Here is a 27,564-nt window from a genome sequence, read left to right on the forward strand (position 1 = left end):
CCGTTCTCAAACTCTGTGGTCTTAAGACAGACCCCTTTTATACCCTTAAAAATTACTTGGTATGCCAAAGAGCTTTTCGTTTATGTGATTATTTCAATATTTACTATATTAGAAATTAAAATGGAAAAATGTTAAATATTTATTCACGTACAAATAATAAAATTATTTGCATGTTAACAAATACTTTTAAGAAAAATAAATTTAAAAATTCAGTCAATACCCTTGTATTATGTATTTTCAAATCTGCTTAATGCCCAATTGTTTTAAATGTAGCTGGATTTTTATATCTGCTTCTGCATTCTATCTGTTGTGATAGCACATGTAAAAATTCCACTGTACTCTCATGAGAGATTAAGAGTGATAAGGCAAGAACGTCTTAGATTTATTATGAAACAGTACAAACTCACAGAATGAACCTCTGAAAGTCTTAGGAATCCCTGGGGTCTGTGGACCAACTTTGAGAAACACTGCTATAGAGCATTCATCCTGAGCCACAAAAAGGAAAAGCATGAAATGACATGGAAATTTTATTTTTTTATTTGAGAGAGAGACAGAGAGACGGAAGGGCGGAGCGGGGGAGGAGGGAGAAGGAGAGAGGGAGAAAGAGAATCTTAAGCAGGCTCCACATTCAGCATGCAGCCTGATACAAGGCTCAATCCATGCCCCTGGGATCACGATGTGAGTCAAAATCAAGGAGCAGGCATTCAACCAACTGAGTCACCCAGGTGCCCCTGGAAATTTAATTTTGATGTAAAGATTTTAAAAACAGGACTCACAAATGATTTATACAGCATCACTAAAACTATAAAAGAAACTTGCAATAAGAGATTTATAAGACTGTACTAAAATGTCTAGTGGTAATGTGTGGGTGATGGGTGGTAGTTTTATTTTTATTATAGAAATATAATCTTAAAAAAAATTAATGCCTAAAATAGTAGCTAGCACCTGAGGTAAAAATACAACTACTTCTCAAATTGTTGTTCAGAATACTACTATGTGCCACAAAAAGAAACTGATATTCAAATAAGTCAGATACATGTTAACCTGTAAAAGTTTTGTCTTTTTGCAGGACTTCTTGAAATCTGTAATATGGCAATACACAATAATGTTCGAGATAGACAGGGAAACACTGCCGCTAAGAGCTTTCTTTTTTTCCTTTCTTCAGTGGCAATTAATATCTCATAGAAAATTACTGTCAAAACTCCAGTTGGGAAAAAACACTTTATGAGTTTAGAAAACAAAATTACCAAGGAGAAATAATACTCTCTTCTTTGGAATAAATTATTTAGAAAGAAAAACATGTTTTAAAAGATTAATGTAAATTTATATCAAAATTATGATGTTTTACTAATATACAAGAGCTTCGTAAGCAGGCCAGCTTAAGAAGCTAAAACTGGAAAAATTTAATGAAGAGGACTACTGGCTCCAACCATAGGTTATAACACAAAATGACAAGGCAAGTTTGGTAATGGTGACAAACCAATCACTGGTTCAAGATTATTAAGAAAGAGAATGATATATGGAAAATGAACAAATAAAGGTGATATTTTAAATCAGAATGGTAGATTATTTAATGTACAGTGTTAGAATAACTGCAATCAACTTTATCAAAATAAAGCTGAATTACTATTTTATCCTTTCTACCAAAGTAAATTTCAGATAGATCAAAGATTTAAACACAACAAAAAAAGAACTAGAGGAAAAAATAACTGAAATGTATCTGTGCATAGAAAAAACTTTTCCGGGGCGCCTGGGTGGCTCAGTCAGTCGAGCGTCTGACTTCGGCTCAGATCATGATCTCGGGTTCTTGAATCTCTTGAGGTTGAGCCCCACATGGGGCTATGTGCTGACAGCTCAGAGCCTAGAGCCTGCTGCGGATTCTGTGTCTCCCTCTCCCTCTGCCCCTCCCCTGCTCATGCTCGCTCGCGCGCTCGCGCCCTCTCTCTCTCTCAAAAATGAATGTCAAAAAAAAAAAAAAGAAAAGAAAAAGCTTTTTAGAAGCCTTTGAAGAGTAAACTTAATTCAGTGTAAATTTGTGCATGAAAAAGTATTACAGTCAAAGTCAAAAGACTAACCTAAAAAACATCCCAACTTATTTGGCATAGTACTAAATTTATTAACGTACAGTCAATAAAAGACCAGCAGCTCAGAAAGAAAATGGGCAAAGTACTGAAACAGTTCCCAGAAAGAGAAGTTAACAATGACCTTTAAACACTCAAAAGAAATACCAATGTAAACCGTAAGACAGAGACCAAAGTGTTTTACAATCAACATTGCACTGGCAAGGGTATATAAAAAGACATTCTCACATTGTTGGCAGGGGCAAGTAATCTGATCAAAATTTAACATGAATGTCTGACCCTGAATTCCACTCCTGGCAACTTCTACTGCACACATGCCCAAAGATGTGTACTAAATAGTCAAGTACTTGGCTGTTTGCTGTTACATAAAACTAGAAGTAATTTAAATAATCATGTATACAACAACTGGCTAAATATAGGAATTTGCAGTCACTAAAAAGAACAGAGCAAGACAAGTCTATAGATAGTAACATGGAACTATTACCATAACACTGCGTCAAAAAAAATTGGAGGTGAGCTGGGGAGAGACAGACACACACACTTACTTTACAATGTATATACTCTTCTGTTTAAATTTTTACTATTCACCTTAAAAGTATTTGCTCAGTGCTTAATATGTGCCACACATTGTTGACAGGACACGTGAGATACAACAAATAAAGACTTTTACTTTCAAAGGATTTATTTACTTCTTGAAAAAAAAATTAAAAAACTATCTTAAAAGAAAACTAGGAGTCGGGCACCTGGGTGACTCAGTCAGTTAAGCGCCTAACTCTTGATTTCAGCTTGCTTCAGGCTATGCGCTGACAGAGGGAGCCTGCTTGGGATTCTCTCTCTCTCTACCCCTCCCCCACTCACATGGACTCACTGTCTCTCTCAAAATAAATAAACGTAAAAATAAAATAAAACTAGGATCTTAGTTTGTAAGATACCAACTATAATAAAGTGTTAATGATAAAATGAGAAGTAAACCTGATACAAGTACTTTAAATCAGCAAGTAAAAAACAACTAACCAATACCAGCTTTAGTTAAATCAACGCTAACAATTAGGGTTTCAAAGCAATCTGATGGGAAGGCAAATCATGATCTGAAAATTAACCAACCAAATTAGATAATGTATATCACAATCTGTAAAACAGCAGAGAAAACTCAGGAAACAGTGTCTAATACTCAAGTGCCAAAATTGCAGCAAAAAGCATAAATGTCTCCCTGCTAAATGAAACAAGCCATTCCCTTAGTGATTCTCAACCCTGGCAGCACATTAGAACCACCTGGGTGAAAGAGGATTTTAAAAAGATGCTCAAGCCCCACTATCTAGATCAATTAAATCAGAATCCCTAGGAACTGGCCTGGACCATCACTACTTTTATTTTACTTAAAAAAAATTTTTTTAATCACTACTTTAAAAAAATTCCCTAGATGGTTCTAATGTGCAGTCTCAGTTGAAACCAAGCTCTCTGAGGGTTTCATAACCCTTTGTAGTACCCCAGAACTTTCTTACAGTCTAGTGAAGCCTGTGGGCTCTTTCTCATAAGTGTTCTTTTTTTTTCCCCCCAAAGTAGGTACTACACCCAACATGGGGCTTGAATGCACAACATCAGAAGTTGTTTCCTCTACAGACTGAGCCAGACAGGCGCCCCTCTAAGAATAATGTTCTTAAGTACACAAAATAAACAGATACCTCAAAGGAAACCAATTACATTGAAATATAATTACTGAAATATTTTTAAACAAAGTTTTACACAATAACAGACACAACACATTAAATAAGATCTAGCAGTCAGTCTAATGATAAGGGCAACAATATTTGGAATATTTATGTCCAATTACAGCTGTTGCTAACACTGCTAATGTAAAGGTATCTTGCCTACATTCATAAGGAAAGGCTCAATTTCAGTTAGACATTAGTAAAAACAAAGAGTTTTTCATACAACTTCATAGAATCCCTACAATTCTATCCAGACACCTGGGGGATGGGGTTACAATGGACTAAGAACCGATGCAAATGATGTTGGAGATCAGATGTAAAAAAGTTTTTGAGCATCTACAATGTAAAGCATTAATCATTCTTTGTTAAGTAATAACCCCATTTCATAACAAGAAATATAAACTACATGAATCTACCCAAAGTCTAGTTAGAATCTGACAGAACCATAGCTCAGCTCTTTTCAGACTCTGTTACATCCCTAAATATTTTCCTCTTGCCAAGGATGCAGTTAAATGTTCATAAAATAATTTACATAGATAATTCTTAATCAACTATATTAATTAACAAGAAAGCTACCAAAAATAGCCAAGAATATAGTCTAGTAGTTTTGCGCAATGGATAGCGCATTGGACTTCTAGTACTTTGGGCCACATTTAATTCCTACAATAAAAAGTCATTCATCATCACGAACCAGTTAGGTGGCCAATGGCACAATATTTTTGTTCTCTGGCCTGGGCATATTTCCATACAGCAAAGGAAAATTGAACAGTTTTCTACTATCCACAAGGAGACTGGACCTCCACAAGGAATGGAATTGTGTTACTATTTCCTAAATCTTTTGCCCAAAGGAATAGGTCACTTTAAGAAAACTTAGGACAAGTTTCCAGTGCTCACTTGTAATGAAATGAGTTCAGAACTCAGCTTGCTTAGTGTAGCAAAAGAACAGCTGTCCCATAGTTACATGGCCCCAAAATTTATTACTAGAAGAAACTCTATTACAAATCCAGCTTTTGCCTTTGGAATAAACTACAATCCTATTACCATTCTTTAAGAATGTTAATGGGCAGTGGGATGGAACCCCAATAAGCAGAACAAAAGATGGACTAGTTCCCAAGGCATGCACATTACTAATGATACCAGAACTTTGAGAACTCCTTTGATTTGCAAAATTTTAAAAATCAGAAAAATTACACAATTGTATGGAGTATACGGAGATACATACCAACACATACTATTTCAAATGGGTACAAAACCCAGAAAAATTATGAACTAGATGATATATTTTTTTGTATAGGGACAAGATGTTATTCAGGAACTGTCTCTAGCATCTGTTCTATGAACTGTTTTTCTAGTAGTAGCATACTGCTAAAATTAACAACTTATTTTCTTTGGTTACAACAGTAACCAATTTACAACTGGCTAAAAGTCTGAAGGTAGGGTAAATCCATTGTGTGTTCAATCTTAAAATTTTCTTTAATAATGGCTTTTTAGAGACATAATCATATATAATTCACTCATTTAATGTATACAATTCACAATAAGTTTTTTAAAACATTTTATCACCCAACAAGAACCATACCCATTAGTCATTACAATTTCCCAATCCCCTAGTCCTAAGCAACCACCAAACTATTTCCAGTCTCCATAAATGTGCGTGTATTTCATGTGAATGAGATTACATAACGTGTTTCTGACTTGCATTTTGTTTTCAAAGTTCGTGTTTTATCACGTATCAGTACTTTCCTCTCTAATGCCAAATATTTCATTGTATGGATAATCCCACATTCTGTTTATCAGTGACGGCCATTTGGATTGTTTCCAGTTAAAAAAAATGATTTTGCGGGGGTGCCCGGGTGGTTCAATCAGTTAAGCATCTGATTCAGCTCAGGTCATGATCTTGCGGTTTGTGCGTTCGAGCCCTGTTTCGGGCTCTGTGCTGACTGCTCAGAGCTTGGAGCCTCCTTTGAATTCTGTCTCCCTCTCTCTCTACCCCTCCCCCCATTCGTTTTCTCTCTCTCTCAAAAGTAAATAAACATTTAAAAAAATTAATATAGAAGGATTTTTTTAGGTTTATTTATTTTGAAAGAGCCCATACGAGTGAAGGGCAGAGAGAAGGAGAGAGAATCCCAAGCAGGTTCTGCACTGACAGCAGGGTTCGATCCCATGAACCATGAGATCATGACCTGAACCAAAACCAAGGGTCAGACACTTTACCAACTGAGCCACCCAGGTACCCCGGATTGTTTTCAGTTTTTGAGTAGAGTTCATTTTGTGTTTTGTTATTCTTAGAGATATATGTATACACACACACACACACACTCCTACAGGTAATATTGTTAGGTTATATGGGAATTCTATTTTTAACATTTTGAAGAACTGTCAGACTGTTTTCCAAAGTGACTGAACCATTTTACATCCCCACGAACAGTGTATGAGGGTTCCAATTTCTCCACAACCTCACCAACAGTTGTCTTTTGATGATTATAACCATCCTACTGGGTATGAAGTGGTAACTCATGGTGGTTTTGATATACATTTCTCTGATGGTGAACCAAGTTCAGCATTTTTTGATGTTCTTATTGCCCATCTGCCTTATCGGCCTACCCAGACTCTTTGCCCATTTTTAACTGGGCTATCTTTTTATTGTTGAATTGCAAGAGTCTTTTGTATATTATAGCTACAAATCCCTTATTAGATACCAGATTTACAAAAATGTTCTCCTGTTAGGTGAGTGTTTTCACTTTCCATGCTTAACCTTTTGTTTGTCATGTGAAGCTAACCCAGAGAAAGAGAACTTGACAAGACACCATGCACTTTCAATGGTCCTCAAACTTTTTGTAAAGCCTTAGTTTGCATTCTTAAAAATCGAAGATCCAAAGAAAAAATTTTTACATGTGCGTTATATCAATATCATTAAAAATTAAAATGGAAAAAATTTGTTAATTCACTTTAAAATAAAACAATTTTATTTAAAAATATTTTCCAAAACAAAAAAATAATTAGTGGAAATAATGGCAGTTTTATGTTTTTGTGATTCTTTAATGTCCGGCTGCACAGAAGACATTATCTGCTTCAGCTTTCAGTCTATTGCAATATATTGTTTTGGATGAAATATGACTATGTAACTACAGTTATGAAGTACATGACTACGTATGTAGTTGGAAAAGGGAAAAGCACTTTTAATACCATTTTCGAATCATTGGTAGTCTCTGAGAAACTAAATTAAGCTTTACTAAAACTGCAAACCAGTTTCTATATGGCAGCTTAACTAATTTAGGAGGTTGGATAATTGGGGATGGAAGGGGGGGAAATGACAAACACAATTAACGGTTGAAAGAATAAAGTAATCTAATTTCTTCCTTCCATTCCCACCAGGGAAGTAGAAATATAACTTTCACAGGGGAAAAAAAGGGAAGGGGGGATAGGTCTCATTCAAATAGCTATTTTCATGGTAAATGGGAAGGGTGTTATGCTAGAGGTCATACCAATATTCAATTAAAATGGAGACCAACGAAAATTTAATCCAACTGATAATTATCATAAGTACGGGGAGAAGGTGGTAAAATTAAAAAGATTTAAAATATGTAAATATCTCTTGACCGTGACCAACAGAACTAGAGGATGAGTCTCAAATAGAGTTCTGTAATGAGTATTTTCCACTAATAAGGGTAATGGCTAAATACAGTAGAGGGAGGAAAATTTTTGTAAAATAGTATCAAAAGCCTAACCATCCTCAAATAATCTGCAATACTTTTCTCCACTTATTTTATCAAGAGTGTATTGGGGCGCCTGGGTGGCTCAGTCGGTTAAGCATCCGACTTCAGCTCAGGTGATAGTCTCGCGGTCCGCAAGTTAGAGCCCCGCGTCAGGCTCTGGGCTGATGGCTCAGAGCCTGGAGCCTGCTTCAGATTCTGTGTCTCCCTCTTTCTCTGCCCCTCCCCCGTTCATGCTCTGTCTCTCTCTGTCTCAAAAATAAATAAATGTTAAAAAAATTTTTTTACTTTATCAAGAGTGTATTCAAAAACAACTTTTAAGGGGTGCCTGGGTGGCTCAGTCTGTTAAGCGTCCGACTTCGGCTCAGGTCATGATCTCACAGTCTGTGGGTTCGAGCCCCGCGTCGAGCTCCGTGCTGACAGTTCAGAGCCTGGAGCCTGTTTCAGATTCTGTGTCTCCCTCTTTCTCTGACCCTCCCTGTTCATGCTCTCTGTCTCAAAAATAAATAAATGTTAAAAAAAAAATTTTTAAAACAAAAAACCCACAACTTTAAGGTTCAGGTATCTTTAACCCGTAAGTGGTTTGCAAACTTTCATTTACATAAAAATCACCTGTGGTACTTGTTTCAAATGAAGATTCTCAGCCTCACTAACAGAATCTGTTATACTAAGTCTGAAATTGGGGTGTAGGTACCTATACTTGTATAAAGCACCTAAGTAATTATGATTCAATGGACCATGAACTCCGTTTGGAGAAATACTATCTAATCTACATGTCCTGTAATACATTTTTCGAAATGTTGTTTCCTTAAAAATAAAGTGGCATCAGACCTAAGTCATTCCATTTTTTTCCTAAAACATAATAAAGCTGCATGGACTATACTATCCATATGAAGTCTTAATTCTCCCTTGGTAGTTAACCTTTATTTATAATTAAAAATAGACTAGAGTAACCCTTTGCAAGACTATCTGCAAGTAGTAACCAAGAAGATTCATACGCCTAGACAATGAAGCAGTTTATGTGACAGGTGATGTTAGGACTGAATGCCAGCTTAGTCCTGTGTGCCTTTACCAGTGCAATGGAACTCTACCAGATTTTTGGTATCCTGCATATAATCCCTTCAATCCTTCCAAAGACTAACAATCTAAGAAACATGTAAACAATTCAAAACTTAAGAAAAAGCAGGCTAAAGATTATTGGCCCAAATGACACATATCACATTTCCTTATTAAATTTGCTTATTCATTCCCTAGGAAACAGATGCAAACTACAAATAAAAAATTGAGTCTTTTAGAATTTAAAAAATGTAGCTTTAGACCAAATGTAGCCAAGATATTAATTCTCTAGATTAAGTAAAATGTTAGAAAAACAGCAATTAAGAAATAGTTTTGTCCTTCTGGCTTTAAGTATTTACTGATTATAAGCTATCCACTAATCTAAAAATTTACTAACTCAAATTCCCCTTCCTTTTTTTAAAAATACATTTTAAAGAGAAAGAGAGAGAGAGTGCATGCGCTAGAGTGTGGGAGACTGACAGAGGGAGAGAGAGAGCATCTCAAGCAGGCACCACGCACAGCATGGAGCCCAATGAATGCAGGGCTCAATTAGACAGACCCTGGGATCATGACCTGAGATGAAATCAAGAGTTGGATGCTCAATTGACTGAGCCACCCAGGCGCCCCAAATCTCTTTTTACATCAATTCTCACACCATTACCAACTGTCCAGCAAAACAAAAAGACTCAAATTCACAGCAAGGTCTTGGCTAAAGAGAAATAAAGATTTAGAGACAATGATAGAAAAGCTCAAAACTAAGAATTGTGTTTGGCAATGGTCCACTTAATAGGTACAAACATCTGAACACAGATTTTGCAACTCTAGGAAGTCTATCTGGATGTAAACTATACTCCCCGAAACGCCTATATTCTTAATGTTGAAGGAATGCAATCTTTCTTAACACAGCACCTTTCTGTTGTACTTCTAAAGAAAACCAATACTTCCGTAAATACAGATCAATCTCACTTAGGAACAATGACTGCCAACTATAGTATTCTACACAGTTGAAATATTAATAAAGATGAATTCAATTTTAGCTGCCCAAACTGTTATACTAAGTATCACAACACGAGGGAGGAAAGTAAGAAAGACTATTACAGAAAGATTGTTAAAAACAGAAAAGAATAATTGGGCCCAAGAACAATTGGGCCAAGATGTGTATCATCTAATACACATACCTGGCCTTTCCCCCTCCTTATTCCTAACTGCCGCCCACATCCACTTTGGCTTTGAAATTGTCCTGGTGCTATCATTACCTTTTAACCACTGGTAAGTATTAATGGTACTCAGCAAAGCCCTAAACAAGGTTTCAGGCTTCAACACTTGTATATATTTCATCTTTCTTCCTTCATTAATAAAGCAAAACAAGGATTAATCTTTTTAATTACTACTGGTAATTATGCTTCTTCAAGTCATGCAATTTTTCCAAAGTGAGGATCATTTTGTTTATATTATAGGCCTTCCTAATTCTAGGTAGGTTATAGATTGTTTTAAAAGTGAAGTCTTATTTCTATTTTTTTTTTTTTAACGTTTATTTTTGAGAGACAGAGCGCCAGTGGGAGACACAGAATCTGAAGCAGGCTCCTGGCTCTGAGCAGTCAGTAAAGACCCCAACGTGGGGCTCAAACTCACTGTGAGAGATCATGACCTGAGCCAAAGTCAGACACTTAACCCACTGAGCCACACAAGTGCCTCGTGTCTTATTTCTAAAAGACGAGTGTAGAAACAGAATTTTAAGGATTTAAAGGTTCATATGAATTGGCCTGGCTGAGAACATCTCTCTCCATCCTCTTATCTAACACAACTTTAGGAACCACCACTTTTACACCCAAAATATTTTACTCTGTATTATTTGTCCATCTGTCCTCCCAAGATTAAACTCTTTGAGAATTTGTACTGTATTGCACAGAGCCTAACTGCAAAATTCATTCATTCATTTATCAAGCACCTTTAAATATCAAAGAGAATTTCCTAGATTCCTAGATGCAAGGATGAATAAATAAGGCCACCCCTTCAACTCAGGCCTAAACCCAGTGGAGGAACTCTAAACAATAGCTAAATGCTGTAAGGGTAGTGCACAAAGTAAAATGAAGTTAAGAAAGAATGAGATAAAAAACTGAACCAAGCAGTGAAAAAAAAGTATGCAAGACAAAAAAAGAGCCATAATTCCACACAGGAACTAGATGTGTTTTCATTAGGGAAGGGGGGGAGGGGACTTACAAACAGTTTTGTCACCACGGAACTGGCAAAAAACGGTAATCAAGAATACCCATGAAAACTGCTAAGGTAATTTAAATAGCTCTCTATATGCAAAATGGAACCTTCTCACAAGAGTTAAAAAAAAAACAAAAACAAAAACAAAAACCAATAAACCTTAGCAGCGATTTTGCTTGTCTACAGTCATTTTCCTCTATCAAAGGGAAATCTAGAGATTCAGTACCAAGAAAGAAATGACCATGCATAGTTTTAAATAACTAAGGTATCAGGTTTATTCAAAAAAACTTTTTTTTGCGCTTCAATGCTAAAAGGGTAAAAGAAATCTACACCTCCTATCTTGCCAGATTCTTTGTCCATCACATCTCTTGGCATCTTTCTAAAGCAAATGCACAATTCAGAGTGGCTTTGATTTTTTTCTTACTAATCTTCAGCTTTGTTTGGTCTCTTTTTCTTGTCTATCATTGTAGGTACTCTCTTTTCCTATAAATATTCACTGACCAGTTAAAAGGTTACTGAAGAACACAATATCAACCCACAAATTACTAATTGCAAAGGGGAAAATAATCCTTCACAAGGAAGAAACCCAGCAGTCATCACCCTACCTAAAGCAAACTAGTTGATTTGTATTGTCAACCAGGTCACTATTGAAGGTATCATTTAATTACCACTTCAGTTAAAGTTGAATAGTACAATCTCTGGGATTTGCCTGAAAGCAATGAGGATAGGGAGAGTAAGTGAAAGTATGGGGGAAAAAAGATTAAGTCATCAGTTACAGCTCTATGATAGAAACATCATTCTACTTGTTTGCATGTTTGAAATGTTATCATTACAAACTTAAAGAAAAGATAGTATGTGTTTTAGGTTGATGAAAGAAAGATACAGGAGCCACCATAAAGGTTGGGACAAGTTGAGCATCAAAAAGAAAAATAGCTATCGCTTATTTTTTTCTTTTAATATTTATTTTGAGAGAGAGAGAGACAGAGAGAGACAGAAATGGTGCATGTGAGGGAAAGGCAGAGAGAGGGAGACTGAGGATCTGAAGCAGGCTCTGCGCTAACAGCAGCAAGCCTGTTGTGGGGCTCGAACTCATGAACCACAAGGTCATGACCTGAGGCAGATACTTAACCCAATGAGCCACCCAGCTGCCTCACTGCTTAACACAGTAGATACAGAGAAACCCATGAATCCATAGTGATCTCTTTTATAAAGAAAAACAAAGAAATTTCTTCTTTACAGAAAAGTATGAGCCAGTCAGTAAAGACATAACAGAATTTTCAAAACACCATTTGTCACCTCCAATATAATAACTGATTTATTCAAGAATTATCAATCGATGACAAATAATAACTAGTTAAAAGGTTACTGAGGAACACAATACCAACCCACAGATTACTAACTGCAAAGGGGAAAATAATCCTTCACAATGAAGAAAGCCAACAGTCATCACCCTATCCAAATAAACCTATCCATCACTAATAGTGGAACAACCTAGCATGAAGTGCTTTCTAACATAACACTCTAAGTTACTCTACCCAAAAATATTTAACCCAAATATTACCAAAGCTCTCAGTTTAGACCTAACCAAACACAGTTTTCAGGAAATAACACAAGATGAAGGGTAAAGTTAAACAACAACACACACAAAAATCAAATCAACTCAGAAAATTAGAAGTTTTACTAGAAAATTGTCCTGGGTTCCTCAAACAATAACCCTGGGGAGAAAAATGGGGGAGACTATTCAAGAGACGTTAACTAAATGATGCCTGTAAATCCAGATAGATTCTGCCTTAAAAAAAGGAAAAGAAACCCTACGAAACATATTCTTGGGACAACTGGGGAAATTTGAACACGGACTGGGCTTTAGAAATGATAGTATTACTATTAATTTTCTTAGGTGAGAAAATGGTATGGTCGTTACATAACTGCATCAATGTCCTTATATAAAAGAATGCTGAAATATATGAGGCTGAAATATGTGTTGGCTTACTTTCAAATAAATATGTATGGAGAGATACAGCAAGTATGGCAAATGGTTAACAATTGTTGACTGTGGGTGAATGCAGGCATTCATTGCACTTTTCTTTCAACTTTTCTCTATGTACTAAACTTCACACTAGAACTTTAGGGTTAATTTTTTTTCTGTAAGTTTTAACCACCTCTGCCATTTAAAACACCACATATCTGAAATATTCAAAGTCATGACATTGCAGTATCTTTACAATTTTAGATAAACGAAAGAATTAACAAATTCTGGAAATTTTCAATGAAACCTTAGGAGATCACTCCTTGACTTTCAGGTGACAAACTATTAGCCCAGAAAAATAGTAGGTATACATAAACAGATTTGATATAATTTTGAGAGTTTTCATTCTTGGGCATTCTGACAACATGCAAAATACAAGCACAGAAGACTTCAGTACTGAAATCAGTCAACAAGCAAACACAAAATTTAATTTAGGAAGCTTTTCCTGACCTAATGAAATTTACAATCATACAGACTATTCAAGAGGGACTGCAATTTTGCCTCATCTCTGTTAACCTCCAAGAACAGCCTCTACCTTCTAAGCTGGGGACTTAAAAAAACAAAAACCTAAGTGTAGTTCGTTACCATGGCAACGGGAAATTTCAGGAAATTGAGACCCTGCAGGCTAGCTAGCCTCCATTTTAAAAACTATTTACCTGAACATACCATGACTTTAAGTCGAAAAACAAATTGAATGACATCTTTCATAAAATGCCAGTTTCCTCTTTCAAACTAAAAGGTAAATACTACCCTACAAAATTCTGAATAAAGAGCAAAAGAAACAAATCATTTATTTAAATGTCTGAATTTTAAAATATTTATATGTCACTTATGTCCAGTACTAAAGCAGATGCGTTTATTCACAGTGGCCAAAACAGACTCCTCATTTCCGATTTATCAAATTCTGCATTATGTGTCGGTTGAAAACCGAAAATGAAATGTGGACAAAGAAAAAAAAAAAGAAAACCACAAAATTCCCCAAGTCTCTGCATAACCATGCTCTTACTCCTAGACTGCTTCCTTCTTCATTCGCTCTGGCAAGACACTATTTCTCCAGATGAGTTTCATCTCAAATTATTTTTCAAACTGGTAACCTATTTCTGCGTATATCGGAGTGGGGCAGGAGGAAACATTGACAAGTTTTTCGAGAACACCGAGTACACGTTAAAATAATCAATTCCCAAACACCCTAACATCAAAACAAAATGTTATCAAAGGAAGGCATCCCACAGGAGTAGTCCCACGAACCTAAACAGGACGAAGCAGCTTCCTGGCTATTGTCTACATCAAGTATTTGTTCACATTAACGCCTAAGACAGAGAAGCCAAAAAATAACTTCAAATCTCAGTCAGCTCTTGCTCCCCATTCCCACCATTCTTCTGTACCCGGTCCTCTGGGTTCATTAGACCCCGATTCCTTCCTCAGGCGAACATGGCTGGAGTACTCGGACGAACAGAGACGTGGAGAGAAGAGGTCGCCACGAGGCCCCACCACTCTCTTTCCTCACCTGCTCCGGGGCTCCGTCTCCTGACATGGCCTCAGCTGATGAGAAAGTGAGAACTGGCCGGCGATGCGAAGCTAGAAAAGAAAAATTAAACTAAAAGCCACCCAAGCCAGTCAAGTTACCCCCAGCCCAGCGGAGCCAGACCGCCAACACGAATCGCCACCGCCCACTCAGATATGAATTAAAATGGCTGCGCCCCTGCTGGCCGAGGAGAGAGGTGTGGCTTCTGCATTAACTTCCGGGGCAGTGGGCGGGGTTAAAAGCTCAACTCTCCAGTTACTTGGCCGCGCAGAAGCAAAGAGAACCCAGAGGTGGGCCCAAAGCCTGCGCTGACGTCACGACTCTGGGTTTAGGGAAACTGTTGTTGAGCTGGCTACAACCGGCTGGGAGGCGGGAATCTGGTTAGCCTGGAGGTTTGCGCGCCTTTCAGAATTTAATTGTCAAGCTTTGAAACCTAGTTCTTCACTTTTTTTTTTCTGAAAAATTTATTTTATTTTTGGGCGTTAACAGTAAATTTTATTTATTTATTTTTATATGAAATTTATTGTCAAATTGGTTTCCATACAACACCCAGTGCTCATCCCAACAGGTGCCCTCCTCAATGCCCATCACCCACTTTCCCCTCCCTCCCACCCCCCATGGTTCTTCACTTTTGAAGCCTGATTACCAATCAGTTCAGGCAAACTGGCTATTTTAGGGAGCAATGCTAAGTTTAAATGCCTTCTATGTATTGGAGATAAGGAATACATCGAGGTCTCAGCTAATGTTTTCTATGCTTCCTACGGATGAGAGGAACCGATCAAGCCCACAATAATTTGTACTGTCACCATCTACTATTGTGTCTAAGGCTTATTTCTCATTTTCCTTTTAATTGTGCTTTTATGGGTTTTCTTGGTGGGGGTGACAGGAGGTTGGGTAGGGTTATTTTTGGTTATGCAAAAAAATTTTGTTTGAATTGTTATGTAGTAGAATCTATCAATCTTATTGCTCTGGATTTGGGGACCAAGATAGAAGGGCTTTCTCCATTCCCAGATAATAAATTCAATCATGGTTTTAGTACTTTCTTGGTTTCATTTTTTCCATTGAGATAGTGTTGCTAGAATTGGCAAATAAAAATACAGCACAATCAGCTAATTGAATTTCATACAAATAATTTTTTCTATAATTATGTACCAAGGGGTTAATGTAGGCAACTGTACATTTTAACTGGTAAGCCTACGTTTGGATTTATGATCCATTTAGAGTTTAATCTGGCGTATATTACACAGAATAGATCCAATTTTATCTTCTCCCAAATACAAATTCCATTTTCAAAAATAAATTTTAATGAAAGAGTAGTCTAAAATAAATTAATGACAATATGACATTTTGCTTCTGAATGCTGTGCTTTGCATCTTTCAAGAATGAAGAATATTTTCTGCTTAGCCAACATAATACTATCATACCTAATTAGATTAATCATTCTTTAATATTGTCTAATATATAGTACATATTCAAATTTTCCAATTGTCCCCAAATTTTCTTCACATCTGGTGTACTTAAATCAAGAGCCAATCCAGGACCACACATTATGTTTGGTTTTTCTGTTTCTTATATCTCTTTTAATCTAAGACAGTTGCTTTTTTCACAACACTGATGTGTTGAAGAGACTGACCAAGCCAGTTAGTTGTCTTTTAGAATGCATGTTCCACCTTATGGATTTGTCTCATTGTTTCCTCATGATGTCATCCCGTAAGTTTCCTGTAAAGGTGTGGTCACTGCCCATTAAGTAACATAAAACTTAATACTGGATTAGGGTGGAGACAGACCGATTCTGTTATATTCTTGCAACTAGAAAGTAATTCTTGGAGCATCTGGGTGGTTCAGTCGGTTAAGTGGCTGACTTTGGCTCAGGTCATGATCTCACAGCTAGTAAGTTCAAGTCCTGCCTCCTGATCTGCGGGTACAGCTCAGAGCTGGAGCCTGCTTCGGATTTTGTGTCTCCATCTCTCTCTGCCACTCCCCCACTTGCGCTCTGTCTCTCACTCTCAAAAATAAATATTTAAAAAAATTATTTGATAAAATTCCACCCAAAGTTATGATTTAAGGAGACGGAAGTCTCCGAGCAGGGCAGGTCAGGGGCAGCCCCAAAGAGTAGGAGGCGAAGGGGGAGCAGGTGCCCTGGTCTGTTGTAGGGGCGCACTTTGGGCAAGAATCGGGAGCAAGAGACTGCAAGGCTAGGCCTGGGAGCAATGGCATCCAAAGAGGCACAAACAGTCAAAAATTTCAACATGGAAAATGACAGCCAGGAAAATGATTAAAAAAAAAAAAATGAAAAGGAGCAAGTTGCTAATAAAGGAGAGCCCTTAAGCCTCCCTTTGGAAGCTGGTGAATATTGTGTGTCCAGAGTAAATCATAGGCTCTTCCGTGTTTAGTCAGCCCATCCTTCAGTATAGGTGGGACATGATTCAGAGGCTTGCAGAGCCACAGGCAAGGATGAAAGAAGACAAGATGGGAAGGATTGGGAAGGTGAGAGAGCTGATGGAAAAGCTGAGGGAAAAGCAATTCAGTCATAGTCTGCAGGTAGTTAGCCCTGATCCTCCGCACCGTGACCATCATGATGAGTTTTGCCTTATGCCTCCAATCCTGATGTTTTCCCTGAAGTTAATGATAACACACACCTGCTTCCTAAACTGACATGTTCTCCGTATACCTTTGTTATAAACATTGTGGGTCTCCTATTACCAACTTCTAAATGAATGTTGTATTTTGACCCAATCTGTAAGATTCTGTCAGCGGGGGAGTTTTACCCTATTGCATGGCAAAATGCTCATTATATATTGTGAAGTTAATAAAGCAGTTTAAAAAGCCAAGAAAGAAAGAAAGAAAGAAAGAAAGAAAGAAAGAAAGAAAGAAAGAAAGAAAGAAAGAAAGAAAGAAAGAAAGAAAAGAAAGAAAGAAAGAAAGAAAGAAAGAAAGAAAGAAAGAAAGAAAGAAGGAAAGAAAAGGAAATCTCTAACAAAGTAGGAACAGAAGGAAACTTCCCTGTTTGATAAAGACTGTTTCCCAGAAATCTACAGTAGGCCATTTTAAATTATAGTAATGGTCACTTTCTTTTTTTTTTATGCTTTTTAAAATTTTTATTTTATTTTTTTAATTTACATCCAAGTTAGTTAGCATATAGTGCAACAATGATTTCAGGGGTAGAGTCCTTAATGCCCCTTACCCGTTTAGCCCATCCCCCCTTCCACAACCCTTCCAGTAACCCTCTGTTTGTTCTCCATATTTAAGAGTCTCTTATGTTCTGTCCCCCTCCCTGTTTTTATATTATTTTTGCTTCCCTTCCCTTGTGTTCATCTGTTCTGTGTTTTAAAGTCCTCAAATGAGTGAAGTCATATGATACCTGTCTTTCTCTGACTAATTTCACTTAGCATAATAGTTGGAAACAGCAAGATTTCATTCTTTTTGATTGCCAAGTAATACTCCATTGTATATAAATACCACATCTTCTTTATCCATTCATCCGTGGATGGACACTTGGGCTCTTTCCATACTTTGGCTATTGTTGATAGTGCTGCTATAAACATTAGGGTGCATGTGCCCCTTTGAAACAGCATACCTGTGTCCCTTGGATAAATACCCATTAGTGCAATTGCTGGGTCATAGAGTAGTTCTATTTTTAATTTTTTGAGGAACCTCCATACTGTTTTCCAGAGTGGCTGCACCAGTTTGCATTCCCACCAGCAGTGCAAAAGAGATCCTCTCTCTCTGCAACCTTGCCAACATCTGTTGTTGCCTGAGTTGTTAATGTTAGCCATTCTGACAGGTGTGAGGTAGTATCTCATTGTGGTTTTGATTTGCATTTCCCTGATGATGAGTGATGTTGAGCATTTTTTTCATGTGTTGTTGGCCATCTGGATGTCTTCTTTGGTGGTCACTTTCATTTCTACTGCTTAACACTGCACTGGAGGTCCCAGTTAATGCCAAATGAAATATTAATGTTAGAAAAGTGAGACAAATCTTGCAATATTCAAACAATATGACTTTCTACCTAGAAGACAGAAGTAAATCAATTGATAAACTATTAGAAATAACAATAAAATCCAGTAAGGTGTTCAAATAAAGGATCAACTTATAAAAATTAAGAGTTCCCTATACTCCATCAGTAATGGATTAGAAAAATGTCATAAATGATAAAATATACTCATGATAGCAATAGAAACCATAAAACATCCAGGGGCACCTGGGTGGCTCAGTCAGTCAAGTGTCTGACTTTGGATCAGATCATGATCTCATGGTTCATGAGTTCAAGCCCCACATTGGGCTCTGTGCTGACAGCTTAGAACCTGGAGCTTGCTTCAGATTCTGTGTCTCCTTCTCTCTCTGCCCCTCTCCGATTCGTGCTTTGTCTATCTCTGTCTCTCAAAAATAAATAAAAACATTACAAAAAAATTAAAAACAAAAAACCCATAAAACATCCAGAAACAGTTCGTCTGCTGGTTACCTATGACCTCCCAATTACCTAATGCTGTGGTCAGTCTTACTTGATCTACCAGCAATATTTGACAACACAATCACTCCTTTCTTTTGGAAACATTTTTGTCACTTTACATCCAGAATACATATTTCTTGGTTTTGCCACTATGTCATTGGCCAAATTTAAACACACACACATACACACACACACACACACACATATGTATATGCGTATGTGTATATATATGTATAACATATATAACATATATAACATATATATACACATACGCATATACATACATACATATATATACACATACGCATACATATATATACATATGTATATATACATATATATGTATGTTTTATATATATATATACATATATATATAACACACATAAGCCAACATTATTCATAAAATAATTACTATCAACACATATCTTGTAACATTTTATTACTGTGAATTTTGCCACTTGCAGTGTTTCCATAAATCCCCCAGGTGGCAGACAAATACAATTTCCACTTGATTAAGCAAACTTGGTAAGAATGTTACTTACTGCAAATCAATTGGAAATATTAATCAGAATTCTAGAGTACAGGCCAAGTATACTTCCCATATGATTATGGAATTAATTTCTTATAACTTACATTAGAATTTCATTAGGAACATAAATGGCATTGTTAAATTGCTGAGCAATCATTGTAATTAGGCACTTTGATAAATATATATTCCACTTGATCCACCATCATAAACACTTAGAAATGTATCTACTGGGGATGGAAGTTAATACTGGCCCTTTGGGCTCTGAAAAAATCAATTAAGCATCACTGGTAATAAAGCAAAAGTTCTGTTAACCAAGTAATTGTTTTTTTTTTTAATCTTTATTTATTTTTGAGAGAGAGAAAGAGAGAGCAGGAGAGCAATAGAGAGAGAGGGAGACACAGAATCCAAAGCAGGCCCCAGCCTCTGAGCTGTCAGCACAGAGTCTGACCCAGGGCCCAAACTCAGGAACCGCAAGTTCATGACCTGAGCCGAAGTCGGACACTTAACTGACTGAGTCACCCAGGTGCCCCCCAACTAATTGGGTTTTTAAAAAATCTTTAGAGGGGCGCCTGGGTGACTCAGTCAGTTAAGCATCTGACTTTGGCTTGAGTCATGATCTCATGGTTCATGGGTTCAAGCTCTACACCAGGACCTCTGCTGTCAGCACAGATCCTGCTTTGGACCCTCTTTCCCTTTCTCTCTGCCCCCCTTCCATGAGCACTATCTCTCTCTCTCCTCTCAAAAATAAATAAAAACATTTTTAAAAAATTCTTTAGAGATTTCTACCATTACTCCCAATTTTAAACTCTTGACAGTTAAAATTGGTCCTAAAAGTCTGGGTGTTTGTTATACTTGGTATAATTTACCCACTAGCTATAAATACATTAAGCGTACTCTACCTCCTCATACTCACAGCTATATTTTTCTAATGTTTCAGTATGCTTTCTATAAAAAAGGAGCATGATCACAGCTGTGCAGAGGGATGGGCAAATAGTTTAAAGGCTTGTGTGAGAAGGACACAAATATATCTGGGATTTTATTTTTTAAAGTATGTATGATACTTCCAAGTAATGAATTCTCTATGTACATGGAAAGTCTGGAAAGACTATTGACTCATCTTAAATTAAAATGTTAATGAAACACATCTCTTACCCATTTTCTAAATGTAATCTGACTACTGCTGGCATTTAAAATTATTTGAAAATTAAAAAAAAAATAAAGGTACTCAGTTAAAAACCATCTGGGCATTGTTAAATTTTATTTATTCTAAATATTTATTTTTTTTTAAAAATTTAATGTTTATTTATTTTTACGAATGAGAGAGCTCAGGGGAGGGTCAGAGAGAGGGGGAGACACAGAATCTGAAGCAGGTTCTAGGATCTGAGCTGTCAGCACAGAGCCAGACACGGAGCTCAAGAACCATGAGATCATGACCTGAGCCCAAGTCAGATGCTTAAGTGACTGAGCCACCCAGTTGCCCCAATTGTTCTAAATATTTAAAAAAACTTTCTTAAATTAGTCAAGAACTAGAACAACAATATGGGCAAAAACTGAGGTGGGGGGAGGAAAGCCAATTATAATCTCATCTCTTTGAAAAACAGTTTTTATTTCATACAGTCCCTTTTTGTATTCACTCATATGCATACATTTTTCCCATTTTAGAAAACATTTCATATATACAATTTAGATTTCTGTGAAGAGCTATTTTTCTGTTTTTAAAAATGTGGGGCCAGGGCACCTAGGTGACTCAGTCATATAAGTGTCTGGCTCTTGATTTCAGCTCAGGTCATGATCTCATGGCTGTGAGATTGAGCTCTAGGTCAGACTCTGCACTAGGTGTGGAGTCTGCTTGGGATTCTCTCTCTCCCTCTCTCCCTCGCCCCTCCCTCACTACCATATAAGCAAACAAACACGCTCATGCGTGCGCTCTCTCTCTCAAAATAAAATAAACTTTAAAAAAATGTGGGGCCAATATTAACTAGTATGACATAGACTTCATCCTGTCTCCAATTGCCTTTTAAGAGAAGCTAAACACTTTTGTCAGGGATGGACACCTAAGAATCTACCCTGTAGATAGACTCCACACTGAGTAATTAAGTAATCCAATCACATGTATCCTACTTGAAAGGTTGGAGAAAGCAGAGAGACACTAGGAGAGAGAGAAAGAAAAGCCATGTGGACTCTGGTGTAACCAGTCCTTGAATTGTCTCAGTTATGAAATGGCTTAATAATTTTAAACCACACATGCCCTTTCAGTTAACCCCCTTTTCCCTTAAGACTGAATGAAATTCTGTTCTTTGCAACCTAGAATGTGATACAACCACCTTTTGATAAATTATCAGTTTGTGTCCTGTTTCCCCTTCTTATTCTGTTTCCTTGCCTTTTATGTGAGCTTGTTCATTTGAAGTAGAAATAAGTTTTAAAAGCAGATTTTACCATCTCTAAAAACAACTTGATGTTGCATAAAAGTAAAGAGTATTTTATAACTTTGCTTCCACACTTTCATTATTGTTCTTCATCCTGAAAATTGTATAAAAGATGTATTCATTTTCTAGGAGAAAAATCCACAATCTCCATAAATTTATGTTAATCTAAAATTCCACGTCTGTTTTCAGGACATGAATTTGGCCCACAAAAGACTCTCAGTAAAATATGTATGCCTCATAATCTTTGGTGTAATAATATTCTGCACAATAGTACAATACTGCCACTATACTCTGGTGCTTTTCATCCAAAAACTCTTCTAAATTCCTTTTATGAGGCAACACATACTTAGACTCTATGATGGTCATTTCATTGTTTACTGGTAATAGTACACAGAAGGATGGAATGTGCTATCCCTGGCACAAAGAGTTCTGCTGGAAGTTTAGAGAGAATAAAATGTCTTCATACTTCAGTGACTACAGAGAAAATACTTGTGGAAAAGAGCAAAGTTCCAAGAAGTATATATTTATTATCTCTGTGCTGGTTAGTTGGAACTCTTCATCAATGAGATCATAGTTTTAATCCCAATGTGGCTCATTTATCTTTCCTAGCACCCTTAATCTTAGCGTGTACCCCCAGCCCTGGCCAACTGCTTGACAATGTCTCTTCTTGTCCAAAGGGGAACCTGTTAAGAGAATAAAATAATCTGTGCAAATCTACCACTATAATTGGAGAACTAATTTAAAATGCTTGCCAGTTGACAATGGGTTAATAGTTATCATTTTCATCTAGACACTAGTTAGTAGTCATATAGAAAGGCACTGCCTATATATACATAAACAATTCCTAAATAATTAAAAAAATTTTTTTTCATAACGTTTATTCATTTTTTGAGAGACAGAGAGAGACAGAGCATGAGCGGGGCAGGGCGGAGAGAGAGAGGGAGACACAGAATCCAAAGCAGGCTCCAGGCTCTGAACCAACAGCACAGAGCCTGATGCGGGGCTCGAGCCCACAAACTGTGAGATCATGACCTGAGCCAAAGTCAGACGCCCAACTGACTGAGCCACCCAGGCATCCCTCTAAATGATTTTAGATGAACAATTAATTGATCCATCTTAATAGTGCTGAGATTTCCCAAATGTGTTTCATTGCATTTCAGTATACAGATAGAGCCTTATTTATTATCTTTTAGATTTTATAATTGGAAGCTCGTACCTCTTGACCATCAAGACATGGTATTTGTCTTTCTCTTTCTGACTTATTTCACTTAGTATATGCCCTCAAGTTCCATCCATGTTGTCACAAATATCAGGATTTCCTTCTTTTTTATGGCTGAATTATATATATATAATCTCATGTCTTCTTTATGCATTCATCAGTCATTGGACACTTAGGTTGTTTTAGGTTGTTTTCATGTCCTGGATATTGTAAATATTACTGCAATGTACATGGGGGTGTAGATATATTTTCAAATTAGTATTTTGTTTGCTTCAAATAAATACCCAGAAGTGATTGCTGGATCATATGGTTGTTCCATTTTTTATTTTTTTTGGAACCTCCATACTGTTTTTCATAGTGGCCATACCAATTTACATTCCCATCAACAGTGTATAAAACTTTCTTTTTCTCCACATCCTTGCCAATTCTTACTTTCAAAAATTTTTATTTATTTTTGAAAGAGAGACAGAGTGTGACCAGGGGAGGGACAGAGAGAGAGGGAGACACAGAATCTGAAGCAGGGGTGCCTGGGTGGCTCAGTCCGTTAAGCATCTGACTTTGGCTCAGGTCATGATCTCATGGTCCGTGAGTTCAAGCCCCACGTTGGGCTCTGTGCTGACAGCTCAGAGCCTGTAGCCTGCTTCAGATTCTGTGTTCCCTCTCTCCCTGCCCCTCCCCTGTTCATGCTCTGTCTCTGTCTCAAAAATAAATAAACATTAAAAAAAAACTGAAGCAGGCACCAGGTTCTGAGCTGTCAGCACAGAGCCCAACTCGGGGCTCAAACTCACCAACTGTGAGATCATGACCTGAGCAAAAGTCGGATGCTTAACCGATTGAGTCACCCAGGCACCCAGCCAATACTTATTATTTCTTGTCTTTTTGATAATAGCCACTCTAACAGGAATGAAGTGATATCTCATTGTAGCTTTGATTTTCATTTTCCTGGTGATTAGTGACATTGGACACCTTTTCACATACCTGTTGGCCATCTGTATGCCTTTTTTGGAAAAATGTTCAGATCCTCTGCCCATTTTAAGATCAGGTTGTTTGTTTTCTTGCTATTGAGTTGTATGAGTTCTTTACATGTTTTGGATATTAACCCCTTATCAGATATATCATTTTCAAATATCTTCTCCCATTCTGTGGGTTGCCTTTTCATTTTGCTGATGGTTTCCATTGCTGTGCAGAAGCTATTTAGTTTGATGTAGTCCCATTTATTTTTGCTTTTGTTGCCAAGAGTCTTAATAAAATGAAGGAAACAAAAAATTTTAAAAGATTAAGAGTCTTCGTATTCTAGCTTTACATCAAATTCATTTGTTTGAGGACACTGAACTGGTTTGGTCTGTAGAGCATGTGACTCTTGCTCTCAGGGTTGTGAGTTTGGGATCATGAGCTCAAGTCCCATGTTGGGTGTAAAGATTACTTAAAAAAAATAATAAATTTTTGAAGATGGTAAAAAAACAAAAAACAACAGGGGTGCCTGGGTAGCTCAGTCAGTCAAGTGTCCAATTTCAGCTCAGGTCATGTTCTCATGGTCCATGAGTTAGAGTCCCATGGCGGGCTCTGTGCTGACAGCTCAGAGTCCAGCGCCTGCTTCAGATTCTGTGTCTCCCTCTCTCTCTGCCCCTCCCCCTGCTTGCACTCTGTCTCTCTCTCTCTCTCAAAATAAATAAAACATTTAAAAAAATTTTTTAAATAAAAGTATCTAAGTGTTAAAATGCAACTATGAAAATGAGGGCAGGGACCTTGCTGGCAATATTAGACTTATTAAATATGAAGTTGTCAGTTATCCCCAAATTGATCAAGACAGTTACAGTCAAAATATAAGCAAAATTTTTTTTAGGATAATGATGAGCCAATTCTAAAATTTATGTAGAAAAAGAAGAACAAACTTGAAGGTCTTACACTACCTGATTTCAAGACTATTAAGACAGTCTGATATTGACAAAATCACAGACACATGCCAATGGAACAAAACGGAATCCAGAAATGAATTCATACAATTTGTGACCAAAGGTCATTCAATGGGGAAAGGATAGACTTTTTAGCATATGGTATTAGAACAATTGAATATCTATGATCTAAAACTAAATCTCAACCTATACCTTATACAAAATTAACTCAGAATGGATCACAGACTTCTAAGTAAAACTATAAAAGTTTTGGAAAACACAAAGGAGAATTTGTTTTTTTTTTTACCTTTGATTAGACAAAGAATTTAGATATGATGCCCAAAGTGCATTTAATCCACAGAAGAAAACATTGATCAATTGGACGTTGTCAAAATCAAAAAGATTTTCTTTTTGGAAGACACCATTAAGGGGATAAAAAGACAAGCACAAACTGGGAGAAAATATTTACAAATCATATATCTGACAAAACAGTTGTATACACAACATATAAAGAACTCCTGAAACTTAACAATAAGGAAATAACACAATTTAGAAAATGAGCAAAAGATTTGAATGGCCACTTGACCAAAGAACATAAACAGATGGCAAATAAGCACACGAAAAGACGCTCAATTTCATTAGTCATTAAGGAAAGGCAAATTAAAACCATGATAGGTTATGGGTGCAAACCTACTGAATAGCAAAACAATACCTGATAATACCAAGTGCTGATGAGGATGTAAAGCAGCTAGAATTCCTTTTTTTCCCCTCTCTTTTCTTTTCCTTCCTCTCTTCCTTCCTTCCTTCCTTCCTTCCTTCCTTCCTTCCTTCCTCTGTCCCTCCCTCTTTCTTTCTTTCTTTCTTTCTTTCTTTCTTTCTTTCTTTCTTTCTCTCTTTGTATTTTAGAGAGACAGAGTAGGGAGGGGCAAGGAGAGAGAGAGAATCTTTAGCAGGCGCCATACTCCGTTCGACCCTGGGATCACGACCTGTGCTGAAATTAAGAGTTGGTTGCTCAGCAGATTGAGCCATCCAGGTGCCCAAAAGCAGCTGGAACTCTTCACATTGCTGGTGGGAATGTAAAATGGTACGGACACTTCCTGAAACACTTTGGCGAATTTATTAAATAAATAAATAAATGACCCAGCAATTAATCCCACTGGTAAGTTTTCCCCAAGACAAATAAAAATTGTCCTCACATGAAAACCACATACAAATGTTTATAGCAACTTTATTCATCATATAAAAATACTAGAAACAAACCAAATGTCCATTAGTTGGTGTTGAATAAATGAACTGTAGCACATATATACTAAAGAAATGCTAATCCAGCAAATAAAAGGAACAACTATTGATATTACTGATATACAGAATAGTGTGGATGAATCTCAAACACATTATGCTTAGTGAAAGAAGCCAGACTCAGACCACATATTAGTTGATTCCATTTATATGACTTTCTGAAAAGGAAAAGCTATATGGGTGGAAACCAGATCGGTGATTGCCAGTTAATTTCACCAGGCAGTTGTGACAATTCTAAACTTGTAGCATCTTCCTTTGTCTCTTTTGCTGAATACTCCTTATCTCCCAAATTTAGAATGCTCTGGGACTAGTTACTGGAGCTTTTCTATCACAGTATTCTTTGGTGATCACATTCAATTCCATAGCCTCAAATACCAACTGTATGCTAACTACCAAATTCAGGCAATACCTCTATTCTGCCTTCCAGACTTATTAAACCCATAGCCTACCTGACCTTTCCACTTGGGAATCTAGTAATATCTCAAACTTGACATATCTAAAATAAGCCTTCTTTTTTATGTAATTAAAAAAAATTTTAATGTTTATTTATTTTTTAATTTTTTAATGTTTTATTTATTTTTAAGACAGAGAGAGACAGAGCATGAGTGGGGGAGGAGCAGAGAGAGAGGGAGACACAGAATCTGAAGCAGGCTCCAGGCTCTGAGCTGTCAGCACAGAGCCTGACGCGGGGCTCGAACTCACAAACTGTGAGATCATGACCTGAGCCGAAGTCGGACGCTTAACCGACTGAGCCACCCGGGCACCCCATGTTTATTTATTTTTGAGAGAGACAGAGACAGAGAGAGTGTGAGCAGGGGAGGAGCAGAGAGAGGGAGACAGAATCTGAAGCACACACCAGGCTCTGAGCTGTTAGTGCAGAGTCAGATGTGGGGCTCAAACTCATGAACCATGAGATCATGACCTGAGCTAAAGTCAGAAGCTTAACTGACTTAGCCACCCGGGTGCCCCCAAAACTAGTCTTCTGATCTTGTTCCCCAAACCCTGTCTCTCGTAGGCTTTACCATGTCAGAAAATTGCAACGACATGTGTTCAATTGCTTAGGCCAAAAACAATGCAGTCACCCTTGACCTCTCTCTTTTTCTCTCATCCTGTCCTAGCAGCAATTCTAGTAAATTCCATCTTCAAAAAACAAAACAAAACAACAACAACAAACAAAATCTAATCACTTCTCTCCACATCTACTGCCCCCCTCTGCTCCAGGCCACCATCATGTCTCACTTGGAATATTGTGATTGCCTTCTAACTGGTCTCCCACTTCTGCCTTTGACCCCTCTATTAGTTCTCCAAGAAACAGATGCCAAGACATGATTAAATGTACTAGAAATTTTTCATGAGAAGCCCCTGTGGGAGAAAATGAAGAGGGAGTTAGGAGAGGCTAGAAAAGCTGTCAGACTGTGATGTGAA

General features: G+C 37.1%; 1 protein-coding gene and 1 pseudogene across 1 annotated transcript in view; one reads left to right on the forward strand and one right to left on the reverse strand.

Annotated features, from left to right (window-relative positions):
- CSTF3 (cleavage stimulation factor subunit 3) overlaps nt 1–14,595 on the reverse strand; it is a 72,013-nt gene extending 57,418 nt beyond the window's left edge. The window contains exon 1 of the mRNA XM_007082033.2: nt 14,307–14,595. Within this exon, the coding sequence (XP_007082095.1) occupies nt 14,307–14,333 (27 nt within the window). The 5' untranslated portion in view covers nt 14,334–14,595. The remainder of the gene's footprint in view (nt 1–14,306) is intronic.
- A 1,939-nt stretch (nt 14,596–16,534) lies between these two features.
- On the forward strand, nt 16,535–16,979 carry LOC102969565 (annotated as a pseudogene).
- Nucleotides 16,980–27,564: the final 10,585 nt, after the last annotated feature.

This window comes from Panthera tigris, chromosome D1 (genome assembly GCF_018350195.1).
Source record: "Panthera tigris isolate Pti1 chromosome D1, P.tigris_Pti1_mat1.1, whole genome shotgun sequence".
Taxonomy (NCBI): domain Eukaryota; kingdom Metazoa; phylum Chordata; class Mammalia; order Carnivora; family Felidae; genus Panthera; species Panthera tigris.